Raw genomic sequence first — 21,323 nt, 5'->3', positions numbered from 1 at the left:
AGTAGAAATCACATGCCCCATCCTGCTCCCACTTTAATTATGTAAATGGGAGTTTTGCTATTGACTTCAATAGGAGTAGCCCCCCCCCATCCCCACCCTATTCATAAATCCAGGCTAAAAATGGCAAAAATGCTTAGTATACAAAATAGTATTGTGTGGTATGTCATTTTAATTAAAACAACCTTCCAGCTGGGTATACAGTGTTTGATTTTAGTGGCAATGAGGTAATCCAATGGAACAGAAACTCCCCCTGTGAAATGCATTGTTCCACCAAAAGCACCGACATTTCAAGAAGGCTGTCATCAGGTATTATCCTGCAATTGTGGTTTATATCAAGAGATGAACTCTGTGCTCCTCTGCGGCTACTTCCCTTTCTGGGTTGACTCCATTCTTTGTTGATAAAACCACTTCGCTCCTCCACAGCAAGCTCCTCGCCTGGACAATCTTTTAGAAAACTCGATGTCACATCTAGTATGGAAATAGAATTCAAAATTTTGCAACGCTCACGGTACAGGCACACTAATGTGACTAATGGACTGAGACTCCCTGTCTGACTGTTCATCACCAGCATTTGCAAAACAGACAGCAGATCCTTCGGGGAGGACAGGTGCGCTTGGAGAGAACACATCAGAAAACTGAGAACACATCATAATTCTCTGCATTCAAAGTGGCATTTGTTTCCTTTATTTCTCTCCCCTCCTGAGCAGCGTCTAAGTCAATTACTGTAAAATTAATGGTTTTGTGAACAATTCTCATGGGGGGGGAGCAATTTTTTTTTTTTGAACTCTCATGCAATTTAGAAAGGAATCAGTTTGGAAGAACTCTGACAAAAAACGTTCCTTGTTATTTCATTGATTGTATGCTTTAGTGCACAGTTATAAATCTTTAAATAATGAGCGCTGCACAGAAACTATCTGTAGATTGAGATAAGTAATCAATTAAAGGGACATCATCAAGTAGGTAATCTCGTGGGGAGGGTCCCTGGGATTCTAATAGCTCTAGTCTCCTCATGGTAAACATACTTACTGATAACAGGTTAGGCCTCTGATTCTTCATTTCACTGCCAAAAGGAAGTTTATATTTTTGTAGAACATGGAGGAAAAAAGTCAATCTTTGTTTCCCCTTGGTGCATGTAAAAAGCACAAATCACCCATTTGTGTCCCCTAATGTGTGATTTACATGTACAACTTGAGTGGCCACCATTCAACGTACATGTGCACATCCATGTGATGCATTTCTCTTGCATCCATGATCATGTCACTTTCCTCTTTCCACTAAACCACCTACATAGGTTTTATTGGAATGTTCCAAACCCATGAACAGAGTCAACCAGCTGTCATTTAAAACAACAAGGCCGGAAGCTCAGAGCCTGGTGCAAACCAGTGGGACAGAGAGGAGGCAGCTCCAGTTGGAATAACTGAAAACCGCACCAAATACTGAATAAAGCAAATAATTTTCCTCCTCCGAATAGGGGCCAGGGAGAAGTCAGGAAAAAGACATACTGTTCAGATCTTTCCAAGCTGCAGGGGTTAGGGCAGCAGTGCAGCACCCTAGAGCTGTATTGCCCCTCTGAAATGATAGCAGAAGCCTGAAAGGACCATGAGAGCTCTTCCAAAAGAGATGATGTTGGTCCTACACATTAAAGTGGGGGGGGGACCCTAACAAAATCTGCCTCCTTACTAGATAGCCACTTTGCTCCCACTGATGTCAATGGCAAAAATCCCATTTGACATCATTGTTTACAGGATCAGGCTCTAGAAGAAAAAGGTGGAGTCATTTTTTGGGGACACTGCCAGCTTTAGATAGAAGTGTTTCCACTACAGAGCGACAATTAGCAGCACATGGAATCTGAGCTCATGGAAATAAAGGAAACTTCAAAAGAGAAGTCGAACTTACAGAATCTCTTATCGAAAACAATTGTTTGCTGTGAAGGAGATCAGAAACATCAGAGAACAAAGTCAGGGTTCCACATATCCACACCCTTGGAGCCCCAGGTTTTACTGTTCCTGAACCACAGAACGGAAAAAAAGCACAGTCCTACACTCCTGAGACTAGAAGCGTCAAACAACCCCATTATCTACATGAGAAGGAATTACAGAATCTCCATAGTTAAAAAACAGAACAACTACTTTTGTGGCAATTGGATCACTGCTCATACTTTTCACTCACTTTTGGGAAGAGCCCAGTCATGGGAAAAGATGCATTTTCAGAAAGTCATGAACACTGGAAAATCAGTATCTAGCAATGACTATACCTTTCCTGTCACAGCCCCATCACCTGCTGTTACACACAGGTTGGTAGCAGTCAGAGACAGATATGGTCAGCTACCAGATGCCAGTCAGATTACACTCTCACCATTGCCAGTTACAAACAAGAGCCCAAATCTGCTGCTGTTAAAGTCAATGGCAAAACTCTGAGCGACTTCACCAGGAGAAGGATTTGGTCCGTTGGCCTGAGGATCTATAGTCAAGTTACAAACGTTCCCTTCTGAAATGCTGATTCTGAATAGCAAAAATAAACCCTTTTTCCTTTTGAAGTCTGGCTTGAAAGGAAAATGACAATCTGCATCTCTGTTGTTGCGGGCTGAGGCTCCTCAGGCTTCAGCGGCTTTTACGTACATTTTAAAGGCATTTAATAGCAGTAAAGTAAGCACAGATCTCTCAGGTATTTTTCGTACTCTTCTCTCCCCACCTCCCAACACACTCATCAGACTGGTATGAGACAGAGACCAGCACTTGGACACTGAGGTGGTAGGACTCCTTAGAAATATGGATGGATAGATGGGATAGATTTTTGGATGGATAACGAGGCCAGTTGATAAATATACAGGATAACGTTAGGCCAGTTTGGCTCACAACTGTGATCAGACTACCAGATTGGCCTCTTGAGAGGACAATTTGTTTGGCTGATGGCAAATGTAGGCTACACTACAGATATTTGGCCAGATCCTTAACTGGTACTTCGCTCCATTGACTTCTGGCCAGAGCAAGCCTCCACAGACAGATGCCTTCTTGCCCTTCACTATTTCATATGGCTGCTCTTACTGGAACTCTGCTAAACGAAAACATACTTTTCATGGGATCTGACCTTAAAAGTTCATTATTTTGCTATTCATAATGGACTACTGACTTCCTCCAGCCTTACCTCACTTCACTTATCTATGACCCAGAGTTTCCATGCTACACGCTATATGACAACACTATTGGAGCTACACTATTGTCAGCAGCTGAAGTCCTGCACCACAGCATGTATCATCCTCAGAGAGAGGACTTACCGCACACCTTAATAGATGGGGCCAGGACAGCACTGCGCTGCTACCTGAAGCAGAAGCAGTAGCCCAGGCTGTTTTTTCTATCTGGCTTCACATTCTGTCCTTGAGGCTGACAGGAAAGCAGTCGCCTCAGAGCCAGGGCTCAAGCCTGCTCCCTTTGCGCTACCTTTGAGTTTTCCCACAGACTTAAAGGGGAGCAGGATCAGGCCCAAAGTGAGGGAGATACCGGTGGGGTAGAAGCAGAACTGGTCTTTAATATCCCATGGAACCTGATTCTAAGGGGACACCCACATGTGAGAGAAAACTCACAATTCACTAAGTGACTATTTCACTGTCTTATCTCTACCTAGTCTTGTGAGCGTGTGAGGAGGAAAGGAGGGAAAGAAAAGATTAAAAAAAGGTTCAAGTGACTTTGTCCCCCCCTCACTAAGGTCCCTCAAAATCCTAAAATCAGCCTTGAGCAGGAGCAGAGTGATCTTCTGCTAATTTCCTACATTGTTGGGATTGGCCTGTATCCTGATAGTGATATCCTACCTCTCAAAGTGCTCCCCCTTTTGTTGTCCTCTCTAAAAAAGAAAGAGAAGAGAAATAGCAAAGCTCTGTCTGGCATTCCTGGAGTAGCTCTCCTTTGTCAGTGTTTGTCCCCTCCAAAGGGAAGATGAAAGATGGTCAGAAAAGAGAGATTTTCACTAAACAGCAGCATCACTAGCATTCTAAAAGCTTTATCACATTCTTGCAGCAAGACCAGACTCATTGCGCGTATGCCAGATACCTACAGCTCTCAGGTTACTTCGCCAGCATTGTCCTCAGAGAAGCAACATGGATCTGAGGTGCGTACATGCACACACAAAGACATGCATAACAAATTGTTCTGCTCCCCTTATCTCCAGAAGGGTGGTGTGAACATAAATACCTATACATATAGCAAATGTAATTAACAATATTTCTTTACTAGCAGCCTCATATTAGCTGAATTTTCTTTTCCCCTCCTCTTCTGCCAACTTCTCCAAGAAGGGCTACTGACTTCTGAAAGACCAATTCAGCCTAGACCAGCATCAGCACAGCCGCTGGACTCATGCCTGGATTTGAAAATAAAGCCCCACTTTGGAAGATGGGGAGCTATAGGCTTCAAGGGACGCTCTCTAGATCACATGCACGCTTACACTCTGGATTACTAATGTGACCCTATTTTAGATAGGGACAGAGAAGGCTATTAGCATCTGTACCTAGGCGACTCTACAGTGGAACTAAGGTTTTACCATGACTCCTGGAAAGCACAATTTTTTGAACAGATTTTTTTTTTAACTCACGAGAAGGCCATTGACTTTAGTGATCAATGGCTCCATGTCTAGTTGGCAGCCGGTATCAAGTGGAGTGCCCCAAGGGTCGGTCCTGGGGCCGGTTTTGTTCAATATCTTCATAAATGATCTGGAGGATGGTGTGGATTGCACTCTCAGCAAATTTGTGGATGATACTAAACTGGGAGGAGTGGTAGATACGCCGGAGGGGAGGGATAGGATACAGAAGGACCTAGACAAATTGGAGGATTGGGCCAAAAGAAATCTGATGAGGTTCAATAAGGATAAGTGCAGGGTCCTGCACTTAGGATGGAAGAATCCAATGCACAGCTACAGACTAGGGACCGAATGGCTAGGCAGCAGTTCTGCGGAAAAGGACCTAGGGGTGACAGTGGACGAGAAGCTGGATATGAGTCAGCAGTGTGCCCTTGTTGCCAAGAAGGCCAATGGCATTTTGGGATGTATAAGTAGGGGCATAGCGAGCAGATCGAGGGACGTGATCGTTCCCCTCTATTCGACATTGGTGAGGCCTCATCTGGAGTACTGTGTCCAGTTTTGGGCCTCACACTACAAGAAGGATGTGGATAAATTGGAGAGAGTCCAGCGAAGGGCAACAAAAATGATTAGGGGTCTAGAACACATGACTTATGAGGAGAGGCTGAGGGAGCTGGGATTGTTTAGCCTGCAGAAGAGAAGAATGAGGGGGGATTTGATAGCTGCTTTCAACTACCTGAAAGGGGGTTCCAAAGAGGATGGCTCTAGACTGTTCTCAATGGTAGCAGATGACAGAACGAGGAGTAATGGTCTCAAGTTGCAGTGGGGGAGGTTTAGATTGGATATTAGGAAAAACTTTTTCACTAAGAGGGTGGTGAAACACTGGAATGCGTTACCTAGGGAGGTGGTAGAATCTCCTTCCTTAGAGGTTTTTAAGGTCAGGCTTGACAAAGCCCTGGCTGGGATGATTTAACTGGGAATTGGTCCTGCTTCGAGCAGGGGGTTGGACTAGATGACCTTCAGGGGTCCCTTCCAACCCTGATATTCTATGATTCTATGACTTCAAATAAGGGGCCGGTGCCTGTACATCAGCAACCCCGCCACTAAAAGCCCCCTACTTGAAAGTAACGCCCATTTGTCAAGAGGGCATCCCAGATGTGGCAAAGTCATTGCGTTTAAGGCCAGACGGGACCACCAGAACATCTAGTCTGAGCGCCTGTATAACACAGGCCACTCTGAGGACAATCTTCACACCAAGCCAACATCAGAATCAGACTAAAGGGTTACAGGCCTCAGGAGACTAAAGTATTGTGTGCCACAGTCAGAGAACAGGAGGAACCAAGGTGCGCTAATGCAAAGGTCAGTTGGCTACTATATACAGTTGGCTGTGCAATAATAGTGGCTCTTACTAGCGCTATGTCCATCTCTACTTAATTCTGTGCACCCATAAGGCAGCTGTTACAAGTGGTGACCCAGCATTAAGGAGTGGGGGGGGGAGGGTTTCTGAGTCATGGAAAACACACACAGGGGCAACGTTTCAGAGAAAGGAGGTAAGCTTTTCAATCACTGCGTCTGCCTGGGTGAACCAGAAAATGGTGAAGAATACAGGCTGGTGTTTAGATAGACCCACTCTGATTACGCACAATCCAACTGTCTGAACTGTACAGTTAGAACAAGGTTGTCAGGGGCAGGAACAGCAACTGCAAAAACAGGCCCTGGAGAGAGCTGCTGAACACCTTGGACAATGAATGGATAGACTGGGGACTTTGTTAAAAGTTAGAAAGTCTCTCTCACTTTCTTGACACCCTGATACCCTAAACTTGAGGAGAGCAGACACATGTTCATCTTTCCGCCAGGGAGGTGACCAGTCACATGTTTGGAGGTACTGAAACATGGAAATTACCACGGTGGCAGCTTCATTATAATAACACCACTTAGTATTTACCTAGTGCTCTTCATGCGAGGATCTCAAAGCACTTTACAAAAGGGGCTGTGTATCATGATACAGATGGGGATTATACAGATTATACAGATGGGGAAACTGAAAATCAGGCTACTTATCTCTGCCCAAAGATAATGAGTACCCAATTGCCCATTAAAATGAGTGGGAACTGAGGATATTCTCTGCCTTTAAAAATGAGGCCATAAAGTGACAAGTCCAAGCTCACAAAGTGAATAAGTGGCCAGCTTCTGAAGGCACACTGTCAGCCATTGCTTTGTACAAGTCTATGCCAGTCTTTCCATTCAGTAATTTGCAGCTTGGTGTGCATTAAACGAGCCAAAGTTTCCACCCTTTCAGATTAAAATTCTAGAAGAAACAGCTGCCAGGTTCACACAAATAGGATCCTTTTAAAGTCTGCTGCTCTGTGTAATCATTTGAGTCATCATTTTGCATCTTCTTCACACAAACAGGTGGTAATGAGCCCATGAGAACATTGTGAGTGAGCTGTAAGCATTATCCAGCACATCAGTCAAGAGACTGAAAAGTCGCGAACTGTATTTTCAAAACATCTTTCAAAGATCAGAAACTAAGCAGAATCCCCCAGCAATGTTTCAGGCAATCGTGATGTTGAGTTTCATCAGCAGTGTTGGAGCCCTGCATTGCCGCAGCCCAGGCAATACCTATCTGTGGACAGAGACAGGACTTTGGTGTCTACTGCTGTCAAGCTTGTTCCCTGCACCAGAACTTTAAAAAAAAATCCCAAAGCCACCAGGTTAAAGTTAAAAAGGGTGAATTATTATTAGGGGTAATCACACTACAGCATGAAGACTCATATTGGCTCAGGAAAAGAACACAGACCAGTCACCATGCTGTTCAGTACAACAAAACAACTGGGTTTTATTTTAATTGACATTAAAATAGAGCAGAATGAATCACAAGTTCAGTTCCCAGTAGCAAGTTGGCTAGGAACCACGATCATCATTTTGAAAAGGCCCTTAATGAGTTTCAATTTGAACTAACTTTCCAGACATCTGGAGACCACTGGCTCCATCTCCCCATCACTTCAGCCATTCGGCTTCCTCCACCTTTCCATGTTTAAGAGTATAGTTCTGTTGATTCCACCTCTTCCTACAAAAGGAGCAGATAATCAAAACCACTTAATCATGTAACATTTGCATTTCTCTATTATGTCCTATTAATCTGATGCAGTTAGCTCCAGCTTTGGAATTTCAGATCTTTCGAAAAAGAGACTCATTGACTTTCTACCATCAGGGGAAGATGTGAGACATACGTTCATGTTTGTCTATGATATTTGTATTATTTATCGGCGCTACTGGTGCATATGCTATTTTATCTTTTAAAAAACTGGCAGTTTCTTGTCCTTAGGTGTTTACCATCTAAATTAATATATGTGAAAAAAGAGACTAAAAAAAATAGGATGAAAAAACAGTGTGGGGTGGGTGGAAATGTAAACCCATCCCAACCAATCCTGTTTGAATTTGTCAAAACAAATACAAACTCCACAGAACGGCTAATTCCTGGTAGGTGTCTGGCAAGAGAACACCAAAAGTATTGGGAAATGGCAAGCAAAGAACCACCCGAATCCTGCAGCTCATTTCTAGAGGGTGGAGATAAAGCAGCCGGCACTTTCCCTGATGTGGTTGGCCTGCTACCACCGTCCACTCTCCAAGGACAGTCCCGTGTAGCTCTCCTGTGTATGTGCAGACATATCATCACCTTGAATGCAGTCTTGGTTTAGCTTTGCCAAACATCCACAGGGTGGGGAGTTTCCATAGCGCAGAGAGGAGTCGTAGAATATGAAATAATAAAGCTCGGCATAAACTTTTTGCACAATGTTCCCATTGCTGATGAGATGAAGCACCTTTTATATCTCACTACCATCCTCTGCCTGTCCACCTGAGGAACCCAGACCCCAGGAGGGCCACCTGCCATGGCCTGGAATGGAGGTGATGTCATGGAGGCGATTCCGATCCTTGAGAGCTAATCATCCCCCAGAACATACAACCCATTCAAGTCCTGCCTTTAAACACCAACAGATAAATACAATAAAACAGCATGGGCTTTATGTGCTGAGATCTGCAAGAGAGGCCACAGAGAAATGAAATGTCACTTGCTGCCATGTTATATAGATACTGTACCCTCCTGAATGTTTGTGGAAAATTTCACCTCAGTTGTTCTTGAAAGTGAAACACCAGCTTTTAAAGAGGGGGGTGAGGAGTTCTTGATGGCAGAGATTACAAAAGGGCTCTAATACTGCTAGAATCTTTATGCAAAAGGCAGCCTTGGGGCAGAACAGCAGTACAGCCTGGACTCATGTTTTACGTTCATAAAAACGGCCATATTGGGTCAGACTGATGGTCCATCTAGCCCATTATCCTGAATCTGACAGTGGCCAGTACCAGAGTTGCAGGAGAGCATTCGGAACAGGGCAGCTGGAGTGATCCAGCCCTGTCTTCCCTTTCCAACTTCTGACAATCAGAGGTTTAGGGTTGCTATGAGCATGGGGTTGCATCCCTGACTATTCTGGCTAATAGCCATTGATGGGCCTATCTTCCATGAACTTATCTAGTTCTTTTTTAAACCCATATTTTTAAACCCACTTTTTGCCTTCACAACATCACTTGGCAATTAGTTCCACAGGTTAATTGTGCATTGTGTGTAAAAGTACTTCCTCTTGTTTGTGTTAAACCTGCAGCCTATTCATTTCATCTGATGATCCCTGGTTTTTGCAGGGCAAATAATAACACTTCTCTCCATTTTTTCTACACCGTTCATGATTTTATAAACCTCTGTCATGTCCCCCTTTAGCCATCTCTTTTCTAAGCTGAACAGCCCTGATCTTTTTAGTTTCTCCTTGTATTGAAGCTGTTCCATACCTTTGATCATCTTTGTTGCCCTTCTCTGAAACTTTCCTTGCTCCACTATATCCTCTTTTTGAGATGGGGTGACCAGAACTGAACACAGTATTCAAGGTGTGGGGCTATCATGGATTTATATAACGGCATTATAATATTTTCTGTCTTATTGTCTATCCCTTTCCTAATAGTTCTTAACAATCCTTTAACTCTTTTTCACCGCTGCTGTGAATCGAGCGGAAGTTTTCAAAGAACTATCCCCGGTAACTCCAAGATCTCTTTCTCGAGTGGTAACAGATAATTTTGAACCTAATCACAGATGTGCCTGTGTGGCTACATTTAAACTTATTTAAAGCAACAAGCAGCTGCACAGCAGTCTGGTCAGCCAGCCAGCACATTTGGTTTTGCCAGCACAGCTCCAAGCAACGGCTGGCTCATTTGAGGCAGCTGACGCATTGGGAAAGGGTACACAAGAACTCTGGGTTTGCAGATGTAAGCTAGCGGCTTGGGTTTATTTCTTAAACAATGTTTCACAGCAATGTAATAACAGATCTAAACGGCACAATGATGGCTTTACAGTGAAAACAGAAAAACTGCACTAGGAGAGAAACCTACCTCAGTGAGGAGGAGCCTACGCAAAGGTCAAGTCAAAGCTATGACACAGTGCTCAGACCAGGTGTATGCCGCTGGTTATAGAGAAGAGATCCGTAGTGAGAGAACTTTGTTCTGGTTTCTTACTGGTCTTTGTTTTATATTGATATAGCACCTAGCATAATGGGGCCCTGGCCTCTAATTGCTACCTCTGTACAAACAAAAAATGATGGTATTTCTACCTGGCTCAAAAGTGAGGTTATCAAGAATCCTACACCAAGATGGGAGAACAGCCAATGCAAAGAAAATGAAATTTTGACCTCTCTTGGATGTTATAATGTGAGAGCAACAATGCCACCCAATGCTCAATGAAGTAATCATCTTCACTGGTAATTTTTATGGTTACAGGCAACATGCAAGCTATTGAGGCAAGCCTGACACTCTGGACATCAAACACTATTCCCTGATCCTACTTCATCTACAGGGATGCTTGCACGCTGTCCAACACGCAGACTGCGAGCTCTCTGAGGGAAAGACTGTCTTTTCTGTTACCTGTCTGCAAAGCACCTAGCCCAATGGCCCCTGATCTTTGACTGAAGTTCCTAGGCACTACCATAACACAAATAATAAACATAATCCCGCACTGGAATAGTCCTGTTCCTCACATTGTGTATCTCTGCTGTTAGTTTCTACACTTTTTCATACAGCTGTTTATCTTTTACTTGTTTAAATCTAACTTTCTAATTTTGCTTCCTTTTCCCCATGTTATCGACATTATTTTTCTATACTATGATTTGTTTTTAATTCATTTCCCCATTCCCCTGCATCATCAGGCCAAGAATGGCAAGCACTAGGAACAAGTGTTGTGCCTCTGAGCGGCAACTGGCAGCCTCTGCCTAAGCCTTCCAAACACAAGACTTCCACCTGTTCAAATGAAGCTCTCTCTGAGTCACAGCAAATGCTATTTTGGGGCAGTTGCCAATCCCATAATGAAAGAATGAAAGAAAGGAATCTTAGATAGAAGTGAGATATTTCTTCTCCCTTTCACTGGCATGCAATCTACCATCCAGGCTTTCAAATACTTGTAATGCCATAATAGAGGTAAGTGGGACCTCTCTCATATTGTACAAACCCTATCTTACAATAAAGGAGAGAGTTATAGTGAAGGGTGCCTGGCTGACAGTCAGGTAGAATCAAATTCTCTAGCCGCAGACCAGATATAAAGCTGGAAGCAGGAGTGCAAAGCTTTTCCACACTGCACATTAATATGCACTAGCTCTGAAAGAGGACTATCAATCTTCACTTCTGTTCAGCCCTTCATCTATCTGCTGACACTGCTAACAAGCATATCCACTGTGCATGTTGCATGCACACCTGGTCCACTGGCCAATGGACGGAGACTTCCAAAATCATTTTACAGAAGCCACTGAACAGGTAAGTTTTCTATCACTATCAAGATGGAGCCATGTTTGTACCAATAACCAAGGAATGAAAAGCTTCAGATCCCATTGCTATGGTTCAAAGTTTGTCTCAGAGATTATCCCTTAAAACCAAGTGTGATTTACAGTGACTGTAAGGAGAATTAATGGTTATGCCATTTTCTGACAGGCTACTTGCTCCCACCAGACTTCCTATCTCCACTGGTATGTGCAGTTCTTGCTCCAAGCAGGCAGCTTCTATTCCACTTGCATCCCAGCTGAACCTGCCCATCATGTACCTTTCAATCACAGCTAGAGTGGCTGCACACAGAGCCTGCTGGGAGACAAAGGCACAGGAATTGGCTGAAGTGTTGGGTAGATATGAAGTTTGGCAGCTGGTGGCAAGAGAAGAAATGCAACTTTGGCAAAGTGGGGAGGCAGCAGTCTTCAGAAATTACAGAATCCTGCCTGTTGTGCAGTCAGAGACAGTCTGTCTCTCTCTCTCCCCTCCCCATTACGAAGCTCCTCGGAGAGTCCAGTCTGAAAAGCACTATGCTTTCCCCAGCATTGTTTGCATTGCATTTTAAGAGAAGGCATTGTAACAGCTGTAACGAGGATGAAGGATATAAAGATGATATATACTGGTACTGTAAGAGCAGACAAAACAGGTCAAAACCAAGAAGATCAGAGAGGGATCTTGCTCTAAGGGCTCCATCTTGCAATGAATCTCAGGTGGGGCCAGGTCCACTCGTGTGCAGCAGCTTGCAAGTCAGAGGCCAAAAGAGACTGCCAGCTCAAAGAATACATACAAATAAACTTTCTACTATTACTATTCACTGTGTTGTTACTGATCACCTAATTAAACGTGCATCTTACTGAGGAAAACTATGCACTGTGCACACTTAGAATACACTTATTGTCACTTACAACGTCACTGCTCTTTAACAATTATTTTTCAAACTTAAATGATTATTCAGAGAGGACTAGCCACATGATAAGACCTCAGTTTAACAGAAATCAGCAGCTTTTGTTGTTTTGAGTACAAAAAAAGTCAAAACAATTTCTTAAAAATACAAAAAATATTAGTGTATACTAGGGCTGTTAAGTGATTAAAAAATTATCCACGATGAATTGAACTGTTAAACAATAACAGAATACCATTTATTTAAATATTTTTTGATGTTTTCTACATTTTCAAATATATTGATTTCAATTATAACATCCATGCTGATGACGGGTTCTGCTTGATAACAATCCAAAGCAGTGTAGACCGACACCTGTTTGTTTTCATCATGAGAGTCAGATGCCACCAGCAGAAGGTTGATTTTCTTTTTCGGAGGTTCGGATTCTATAGTTCCGCATCAGAGTGTTGCTTTTTTAAGACTTCTGAAAGCATGCTCCACACCTCATCCGTCTCAGATTTTGGAAGGCACTTCAGATTCTTAAACCTTGGGTTGAGTGCTGTAGCTATCTTAAGAAATTTCACATAGGTACCTTCATATAAACAACATGTGCTGAGTCATCATCCGAGACTATTATAACATGAAATATATGGCAGAATGCAGGTAAAATAGAGCCGGAGACATACAATTCTCCCCCAAGGAGTTCAGTCACAAATGTAATTAATGCATTTTTTTTTTTAAACGAGTGTCATCAGCATGGAAGCATGTCCTCTGGAATGGTGGCCAAAGCATGAAGGGGCATACAAATGTTTAGCACATCTGGCATGTAAATACCTTGCAACGCCGGCTACAAAAGTCCCAGGCGAACGCCTGTTCTCACTTTCTGGTGACATTGTAAATAAGAAGCAGGCAAAAGCATTTTCTCCTATAAATGTAAACAAACTTGTTTGTCTTAGCAATTGGCTGAATGAGAAGTAGGACAGAATGGATTTGTAGGCGCTGAAGTTTTGCATTGTTTTGTTTTTTGAGTGCAGTTATGTAATAAAAAAAATCTACCTTTCTAAGTTGCACTTTCATGATAAAGAGATTGCTCTACAGTACTTGTATGAGGTGAACTGAAAAATACTGTTTATTTTGTTTATCATTTTTACAGTGCAAATATTTGTAATAAAAAATAATAATATAAAGTGAACAGTGTACACATTGTATTCATAGAATCATAGAATATCAGAGTTGGAAGGGACCTCTGGAGGTCATCTAGTCCAACCCCCTGCCCAGAGCAGGACGAATCCCCAACTAAATCATCCCAGCCAGGGCTTTGTCAAGCCTGACCTTAAAAGCTTCTAAGGAAGGGGATTCCACCACCTCCCTAGGTAACGTATTCTTGTTGTAACTGAAATCAACATATTTGAAAATGTAGAAAAACATCCAAAATATTTAATAAATTTCAAATGGTAGTCTATTGTTTAACAATGTGATTAAACGGAGCTTAATAGCAATTAATTTTTTTGAGTCAATCACATAAGTTAACTGCGATTTGTTGACAGCCCTAGTTTATACTTGTCTAACTCAAACTGGTCCAGTGGGTTTTCCATAGAGTTTCTGAGCAAAACATCCACAATTGGTTTGAGACCAAGCATGAAATTTCAGTTCAAACATTATTTTTAAAGGAAGTTCCTGGCTGAAAAGGTTTTTATTCTCAACCTTATTCCTAGCAAAAACCCTATCATCATAAAAACAAAGCAACATAAAACATTTGTGAAATAAAAATTCTGGTTGAAAAAGTTGTTCAGATTAAATGGGATTAAAAATTCAGATTAAAAGGCCAATAATCTGAACTGCTCTTTATTTTTGGTTAATGGGGGAATCCAACAGATCACCTGGAATTGGGAATAAATTGAAAGGATCAAATAATTTTCAGGTTAAATTTGCACCCTGTCAGCAAGTTATTAAAAAAGAATCACATCAATGCTCTGACAAAAAGTATTGATGATTATGTACAGTTCGATCGGCCAGATTCTCCACTGCTTTATCTATCCCTTATGCAGTCATTTACTCCTGTGCAAAGAGAGTGCATTTTACATCAGCTGAACACAGTGTAAATGCCTATGCGAGGTGAAAAGCAGTGGTGAACCAGGCCCTATGTTCTCTACATAACTACTGAATATCAAGATATTTGTGAAGCAAAATTTACGTGTCAGCAGTCCAGTCTCCACCTGCCTGTCCTTCAGTGGCGCTACTAGAACTATGCAGAAAATTCCTGAACAAACAGGTGAAACCTGTGGGTTTAATTACAAACTGAACACTTGGGCTGGATTTGCTGAGGTTTTTGAGCTGTTCAGCAAACCAGACCAGTTTTAGAAGTTTCACATGGATGCTGTTTATAAAATAATAATCATATTTTAAAAAACAGTGGGTTTGATGAGTTTTGTTTTGAAGGACAAATCATCCAGGTTGAAGAAATTTGCATCTGGAGAAGGAACGGAGAGAAGGAAGAGGCAGTGCTACCTTCTCCAGAAGTTCATACTTTTATCAGCTGATCAGAAAGATGATCATTTTTCACACAGTTTAATTGTACCTTGTTTCATAAAGTGCTGCTGAAACGATTAAGAGAACTTAGAAGCATGGCAGTGGAATCAAACACTCAGAGTTTAAAATCCACATTGTACATATGAGAGTGTGTAAAAACCGATATACATCAACATAACACAAAATGATATTCCATTTCAAAAACAACTGGTGTTGAAAATGAATCAGTTTATGAACAGCTATGGCTGCGTTTATGCAAGGAAAAGAGAATGGGGAACTCCAGGGACAAGGAAAAGGAAAAAAAAACTTGTCAGCCACTCACCCTCAGACCCACCTAACCAGGGCTAAAGTTAGATTCGGGTGCATAAAGCTGAAACTCTCAGCAGTTCAAAGGATTTATGAAAAAATATTTTACTTCTGTCTCTTTTAATGTATACCATTTTCCTCTTATATCTGCTGTAAGTGCCATGAGAGTGCAATGTTAATAAGATGTGCAAAGGCTTTTGTGTAGCTGAACAGTTTTATAGTAACGCATTGATAAATAAAAGGATTTGTCACTGTTGACACATTAACATGTCTCTCTGAGATCTAAGTCTGGACTCACTGTAGCAAATAATGCTGTCCTCTTCCAAGCATTTTCTTTCCAGGAAATTAATTGGTATTTCAATTTTTGCATTCATTGTTTAGTCACACCCTGATCCGTATCCCTGCCAATTGCCATCTTTACAGGAAGTATGCAAGTAATTTTATAAAATGGATTTTCCAGTTTTCATCTGTAGACCATGGAACAACTACATCACACTACCTCTGTAAAAAGCCTGAATACCTTGTGCGAGTATGATAGGCTCCCTCCTGCTCTGAAAGGTTCCTCTTGTACCAGAGGATGCATACAATTTTATCCTACAAAAACGTCGCATTCAATAGCATTAATTTACATGTATAGCGCACCCTCCATCCCCAAAGACCCCAATGCACTTTACAAACTTGCCCTCTCTATACATACACTGTATAAATACACACTGCTATAGATATGGACATAAGAATCACCCCCCACTGACATGCACCTCCTGCACGCATTGCCAGCATGTTCTTTGAAAGTCAGTTTTCCATGCTTTACATCATATCACCACCAAGGAGGAAAATAACACAATGTGATGTAAAGGCATGGTGATATCTTTGCCAGGAAAGTCCGGGGAATATATACAAGCAACCCAACAACTATACAATTTGGATGACTAAAGCTTCCCCGGCAGCATGCCACATAGGTTAAACTGATGTAAAGTCTGGTTTGTGGGGAATTGCACCTCCATTCTCCTACTTTGTCAGTATTTACAACAGCCCCAGTTTACTATTTGACAGATGACCCTCAGTCAATTGTTTATACAAGCAAAGGATGTTCACTATCAACAAGTCTGCCTGCTTACTAACGATGAAGATTTAAGAAAAACAGCACAACAATCCAATACTCGTCAGCAGGAAATAGGGTCCTGGAAGTGTTAGGTGGGGAAGGATACTGGGGTGGATACAGAGAAGATTTGTCTCATGACCTACCTGAGAGACCTTTCTGACAACATCACTGCCCACGCTAAGCCCCTGTACATAGGAGCGCACTGCGATGAAAGCTCTCGTCGCCTTCAGCTTCAGGTCCCTCGGAATTTCTCCAAAGGGTTTGTGCTGCTCAGAGTGTTTCACCATGCAGTCCAGGTACTCGTCAGTGATGTGGTACTGGGGATTCACCAGCTTGAAGAGGCGCTCCAGCAGGCGTGTCCAGAACTCGTTGAGGGCCTCTTCCAGGTTGATGTTGGAGCCCCGGTAATAGCGTCGTAGCTCACTGTACAAGTCCTTGAAGAGCTTGATGTTCTGGCTGTACAGCTCTCCATACGTGCTAGGAAAAGTGTCATAGAGGGCTTTCTCTGACTTGTTCAACAAATCCTGGAAATAACCTGCAAAAAGAGGGAAAAGAAGAGGGTGACAGATCAACAGGAGAACTAGAAATCTCTACCAGGCCAGTCTAAAGACACCTATTTGGTTGCACCACTCAGGAGGCTGAGAAAAAGGAGCCAAGGGCAGCTTTTCCTCTTATCTTTTGAGTGAACTCCTCTTCCACCCATAATTTTAAGTCTTGAGCTGTTGTTAAAAGGACAGAGCAGGGTATGCACCACAACCAGCATGTAAGAGTGGTCTGCTGCCACCTTGCTCCTTCCCTCTATCAACATCTAAAAAAATATCAAGTGCAAGCTCTGGATATGTTCCTAAAAATCTGCTGTGCAGAGTGCAGTGTTCTGCCACTAAGCTTTCAGAGTCACATTTCTCCTTGGTTACTGCCTGGCCAAGCAAAGCAACCAATATAGCTAGGGCAGAAGTTAATGGCCAAGGGGATCCACATGGAAGTGCCCATCCTCAGCCTGCAGAAGTTCTTCTGAAACAATGAATGGTTACAGCAAAATGAAAGTTCAGTAATCCTACTTCTGCCTGTTTAATTGCTCTGGGTAATGTATATAAATCACTGTTAAATCAGTCTGACAAAGGGCTGTCAGGACTGAAGATGCTAAAAGCTTCTCTTCTGTGCTGCCACTGCGTGACAAGAACTCGTATGAACAAGTTAACAATCCCGTTTCAGAGACTGCACCAGAATTAACACACACACACACAAAATTGTTCAAACAATTCTTGAAACCTGGATGCTTGCTCAGAGTTTGAGAGATGCAAGACAAGTGCTTGATACAGTATAAAACATTTGTATTTGATAAAAGCCGCAAATTAACTTTGTATTATCCGTGATCTCATTAACAATAAATGACAACAAATTTTATATTTCTTTCAACCCATATTGCCACAATGCTTCTGCAGTTAAAGCTGAGATAGTGTTTTCTTTCAAAGAATTTGTAGGATATTAAATATTAAGGCCCCAAACAGCAAGACGCTTAAGCTAGGATTTAACTTTAAGCACATGAATAATCTCTTCCATATTAGCAAACCATTTAAGCACATGCTCACCTGAGCAGTAACTTTAATGTTGACTTCAGTGGGACTACCCAAGTGAGTAAAGCCACCAGCGTTTGACTCTCAGGAAGTAAACTACTGCATAAACTCTCATTCACTTCCAGAAGATTTTTAAAAATTATATAATTTTTTCAGTAATGCACAGAAAGCAGGGTTGCACATTTAAATTAAGTTAGTAAAGATAGACAGTCCTAACAGTTGTCAGGTAAATAGGAAAAACTGGAAGTAGGGCATTCTATAAACACATAAATCTAGTAACATTTGGTAATGGATCTCAGCCACCATCGATCTCAGGAATTTTTTAATCCATTAAGGAGAATGTTAATGTTTAATGATGTTAATGATTAAAAAAACTAAAAGATCTCTTTAAAAAAATTATTGCCATTAATTAGGTTAGCACCCCAAACTCCCTCCTGCACCCCAACCCCCTGCCCCAGCCCTGAGCCCCTCCAAGAGCCAGCACCCTATACCCCCTCCTGCACCCCAAGCCTCAGCCCTGAGGCCCCCTCCTGCAACCAAACCTCCTGCTCCAGCCCTGACCCCCCTCCCAGAGCTTGCACTCCTTATCCCCTACTGCACCCAACCCCCCTGCCCCAGGCTCAGCTCAGAGCCCCCTCCCACACTGCGAACTCCTTGGCCCAGCCCAGAGCCCTCACCCCCTCCGAACCCCAACCCCCTGCCCCAGCCACCGGTGAAAGTGAGTAAGGGTGGGGGAGAGCAAGCAACGGGAGGTGGGTGTGTGGAGTGAGTGAGTGGGGCAGGACCTCAGGGAAGGGGCAGGGTAGATCCCTTAAATTCAAAAAGTGATCTTGGGCATAAAAAGGTTGGAGACCACTGGGTTAGACTAACACCTGTTAGGCATGGTCTAGGAGCTTTACTTGGTCCTGTCTCAGTGCAGGGGGCTTTAAATGTCATTAAATGGCACCTGGAGACTCCAGAAACAGAAAATGAAGACTATATCCAGTTCAGGCAACAGGAAAATGTAGATAAATGGAGTGTACTGCAAATATTCCTTTAGGAATATGAGTGGGGCACCCGAGACACCACCCTTCTCATTTCCAGACCTCAATTTTGCATTTCATTCAAAAGATTGAACCTCCACAACCAACTGTCTCCTCCTAGCACCATGCCAGAGCAGTGACTGAGAGGTTACTAGAGGAAAGATTCCCATCTCCTGAATTGTCAACACCATCTTGTTTTCCCCCTAGAAGTCTCCCATTCATCCAGCTACTGTCCAGGCTGGACACTGCTTATCTTGGGAGCCCTAACAAGATCCCTGTACAATATAGCATGTTCAAGTCACACACAGCATGGTGATGTGTACCAATGTGCCTGAATGGGACGGAGCCCTTACTTGTCACAGAGCGCACTTGTTCAGGATGGTACTTGACCTTAACCAGCTGGTGATCTTTCCCATTCCTGCTGTCGCTACACAAAACATAATTGCTAGCTGATCCTCTCCATGTGACTTTAACGTTTAAAGTTTCTCTTTGGTACAGCAGTCGAACCTGAGTGATTAGGCTGATTTCCTATCTATCCTTCCTCTCTGCTTGTTTTCTGCTTCTACACTCTACCTAACAAGTATTCCTGTTGTGCTTCAGGTCATGTAGTTTGATGAGTGTGTTCTGTGACCTATGAGGATGGATGGGTAACTGAGAACTGCAGAGATTTCTCTCTATAAAGAATGTTCAAATTGAGTATATATGTGGCACAAGTCATTTATAAGGAGGGACCTATAACTGTAGAACTGTGGATTAACAAAGTAATCCAACCCCCCGGTGGAACGTACACACGCAGAGGTCACTGGTCATCCTGTATTCATTAGTGTACTGTGTGCAGTAGCTTTGACAGGAAGAAATATTGCCAAGCCCAGAGAACTCAGGGGCTCTGGTAATTAGGCTTCCGAAGTGTAGTTGACTAATGGGCACCTTAGCACTGGCTAGAAATAACTACCTGTGAAAGAAATATGGGGCACAGGAGAGTGTGTGGAGATAAAAAGCTGGAAGATGACAGTTCTGCTATAGGAAATCAGAGAGAATGTTTTTAAAAAATACCTGGTCTCTCTTCCCAAGATTTAAATAACTGGAGTTCTGAGCAGCAGCGTGTCTAGTGGGGAGAGAACAAGACTGGGGCCCATGAAGTACCAAGTTCTGATCCTGACTGCTACCGTCTGCTACTTCTATTCTACCCTCAGATAACAAGTGCTAAATCTCACCTGTGCATCTGATGAGAGAAATTATGTTTATGAAAGCGAAGGAATACGAGTGCAAAGGCATGTGCTGGTGTTGGCTGGCGCTGTCTGAGGGAGGTATTTAATCTCACTCTACCACTCTCATCACCATAGTATCTGAGAATGTCACAAACATTATGAATTTAGCATCCCGAGCCCCTGTGAGGTAAGGAAATAAGTATCAACATCCCCACGTTACAGATGGGGAAAGTGAGGCAGAGAGGGTGTGACCTGCTCAAGATCACATAAAGTGAGCGGTGCAGATAGGATGAAAACTCAGGCATTTCTGGGTTATAATCTTCTGCTCTGTTCACTAGACAGCTCTGTCTATCAGCACTCGAGATATCTAAACCCTCGATAGGTAGGGCAGATGTTTTAAGTACTTTTCTTTTTAAAAAAAATATTGTCATGGGTGGTTGGTGCAGAAAGGTTTCAGCATCCGGAGAGGAGGTCTCTCTGAAGAAGTAGTGGGGGAAGGCAGCTCTAAGTTTGAGATGAAATTGCTTGTTATGGGGATCACTGCAAATGGTCTTAATTCTTTCCCTTGCCCACCAAGTGCTCTCCCAGGCTGTGTTGGTGCACTCTCCATCTCCTTTGAGTCCTGGTGCTCCTTTCCCTCTTTAAAAATAATCTTGGAGCTCAGCTGTATCTGTGCCGCACAGTGAAATGCATACAGTGGATTTTGCAGAGCTCCAAAACTCACAAGACTAGGAGCCGTGGGGTGTCACAGGCTCCTTTTTGGGACAAGTCCTACAACAATTCACTGGGGCAGTGCTGTGCCAAGACTAAGATCAGACACAGATGGGTCTGGGGATTGATAGCGGGGCAGTAGCTAGCCAGCCAGCGATACTGAAACTGGAAAGCAACACCATTTCAATGTAATTGTCTGTGACACCCATGCAAACCTGGGACATTCCCAGGGAATTAAACTATCTGGACACTCTAATGTTTGGCTTTGCCTCAGCAGAGTCTGTCAGTCATGTTCAAATATTTATTAGCAGCCACATTTTAAAACCTGGCTACTGACTGTGAGTGACTCACTGCCTGGGGGCACCACGTGAGACACTTAAAGGCTGATTTTATCCAGAGGCACTAAGCATCGGCAGCTCCCACTGACCTAAACTGGGATACTCAGCACATCTGAAAAACAAGCCTTAATGTCTCAAGCTGGGCACCCAAAACAGAATCACTCTCAAATCAGTGGCCACTACTTAAAATTTCCAGCCTAGTTTTATATGATTTAAATTTCTCTAGAGACTATATGGCAAC

At 42.8% G+C, this 21,323-nt stretch overlaps 1 protein-coding gene across 1 annotated transcript in view; it reads right to left on the bottom strand.

The window, feature by feature from the left end:
• Positions 1-21,323, bottom strand: part of GPC1 (glypican 1) — a 340,201-nt gene that overhangs the window by 48,408 nt on the left and 270,470 nt on the right. The window contains exon 3 of the mRNA XM_077826859.1: positions 16,373-16,764. Coding sequence (XP_077682985.1) covers positions 16,373-16,764 — 392 coding nt within the window. The remainder of the gene's footprint in view (positions 1-16,372; positions 16,765-21,323) is intronic.

The sequence above is a fragment of the Eretmochelys imbricata genome, chromosome 9, assembly GCF_965152235.1.
Source record: "Eretmochelys imbricata isolate rEreImb1 chromosome 9, rEreImb1.hap1, whole genome shotgun sequence".
NCBI lineage: Eukaryota > Metazoa > Chordata > Testudines > Cheloniidae > Eretmochelys > Eretmochelys imbricata.
Note: the sequence above shows the minus strand (reverse complement) of the source record. Positions and strands in the feature narration are given on the sequence as shown.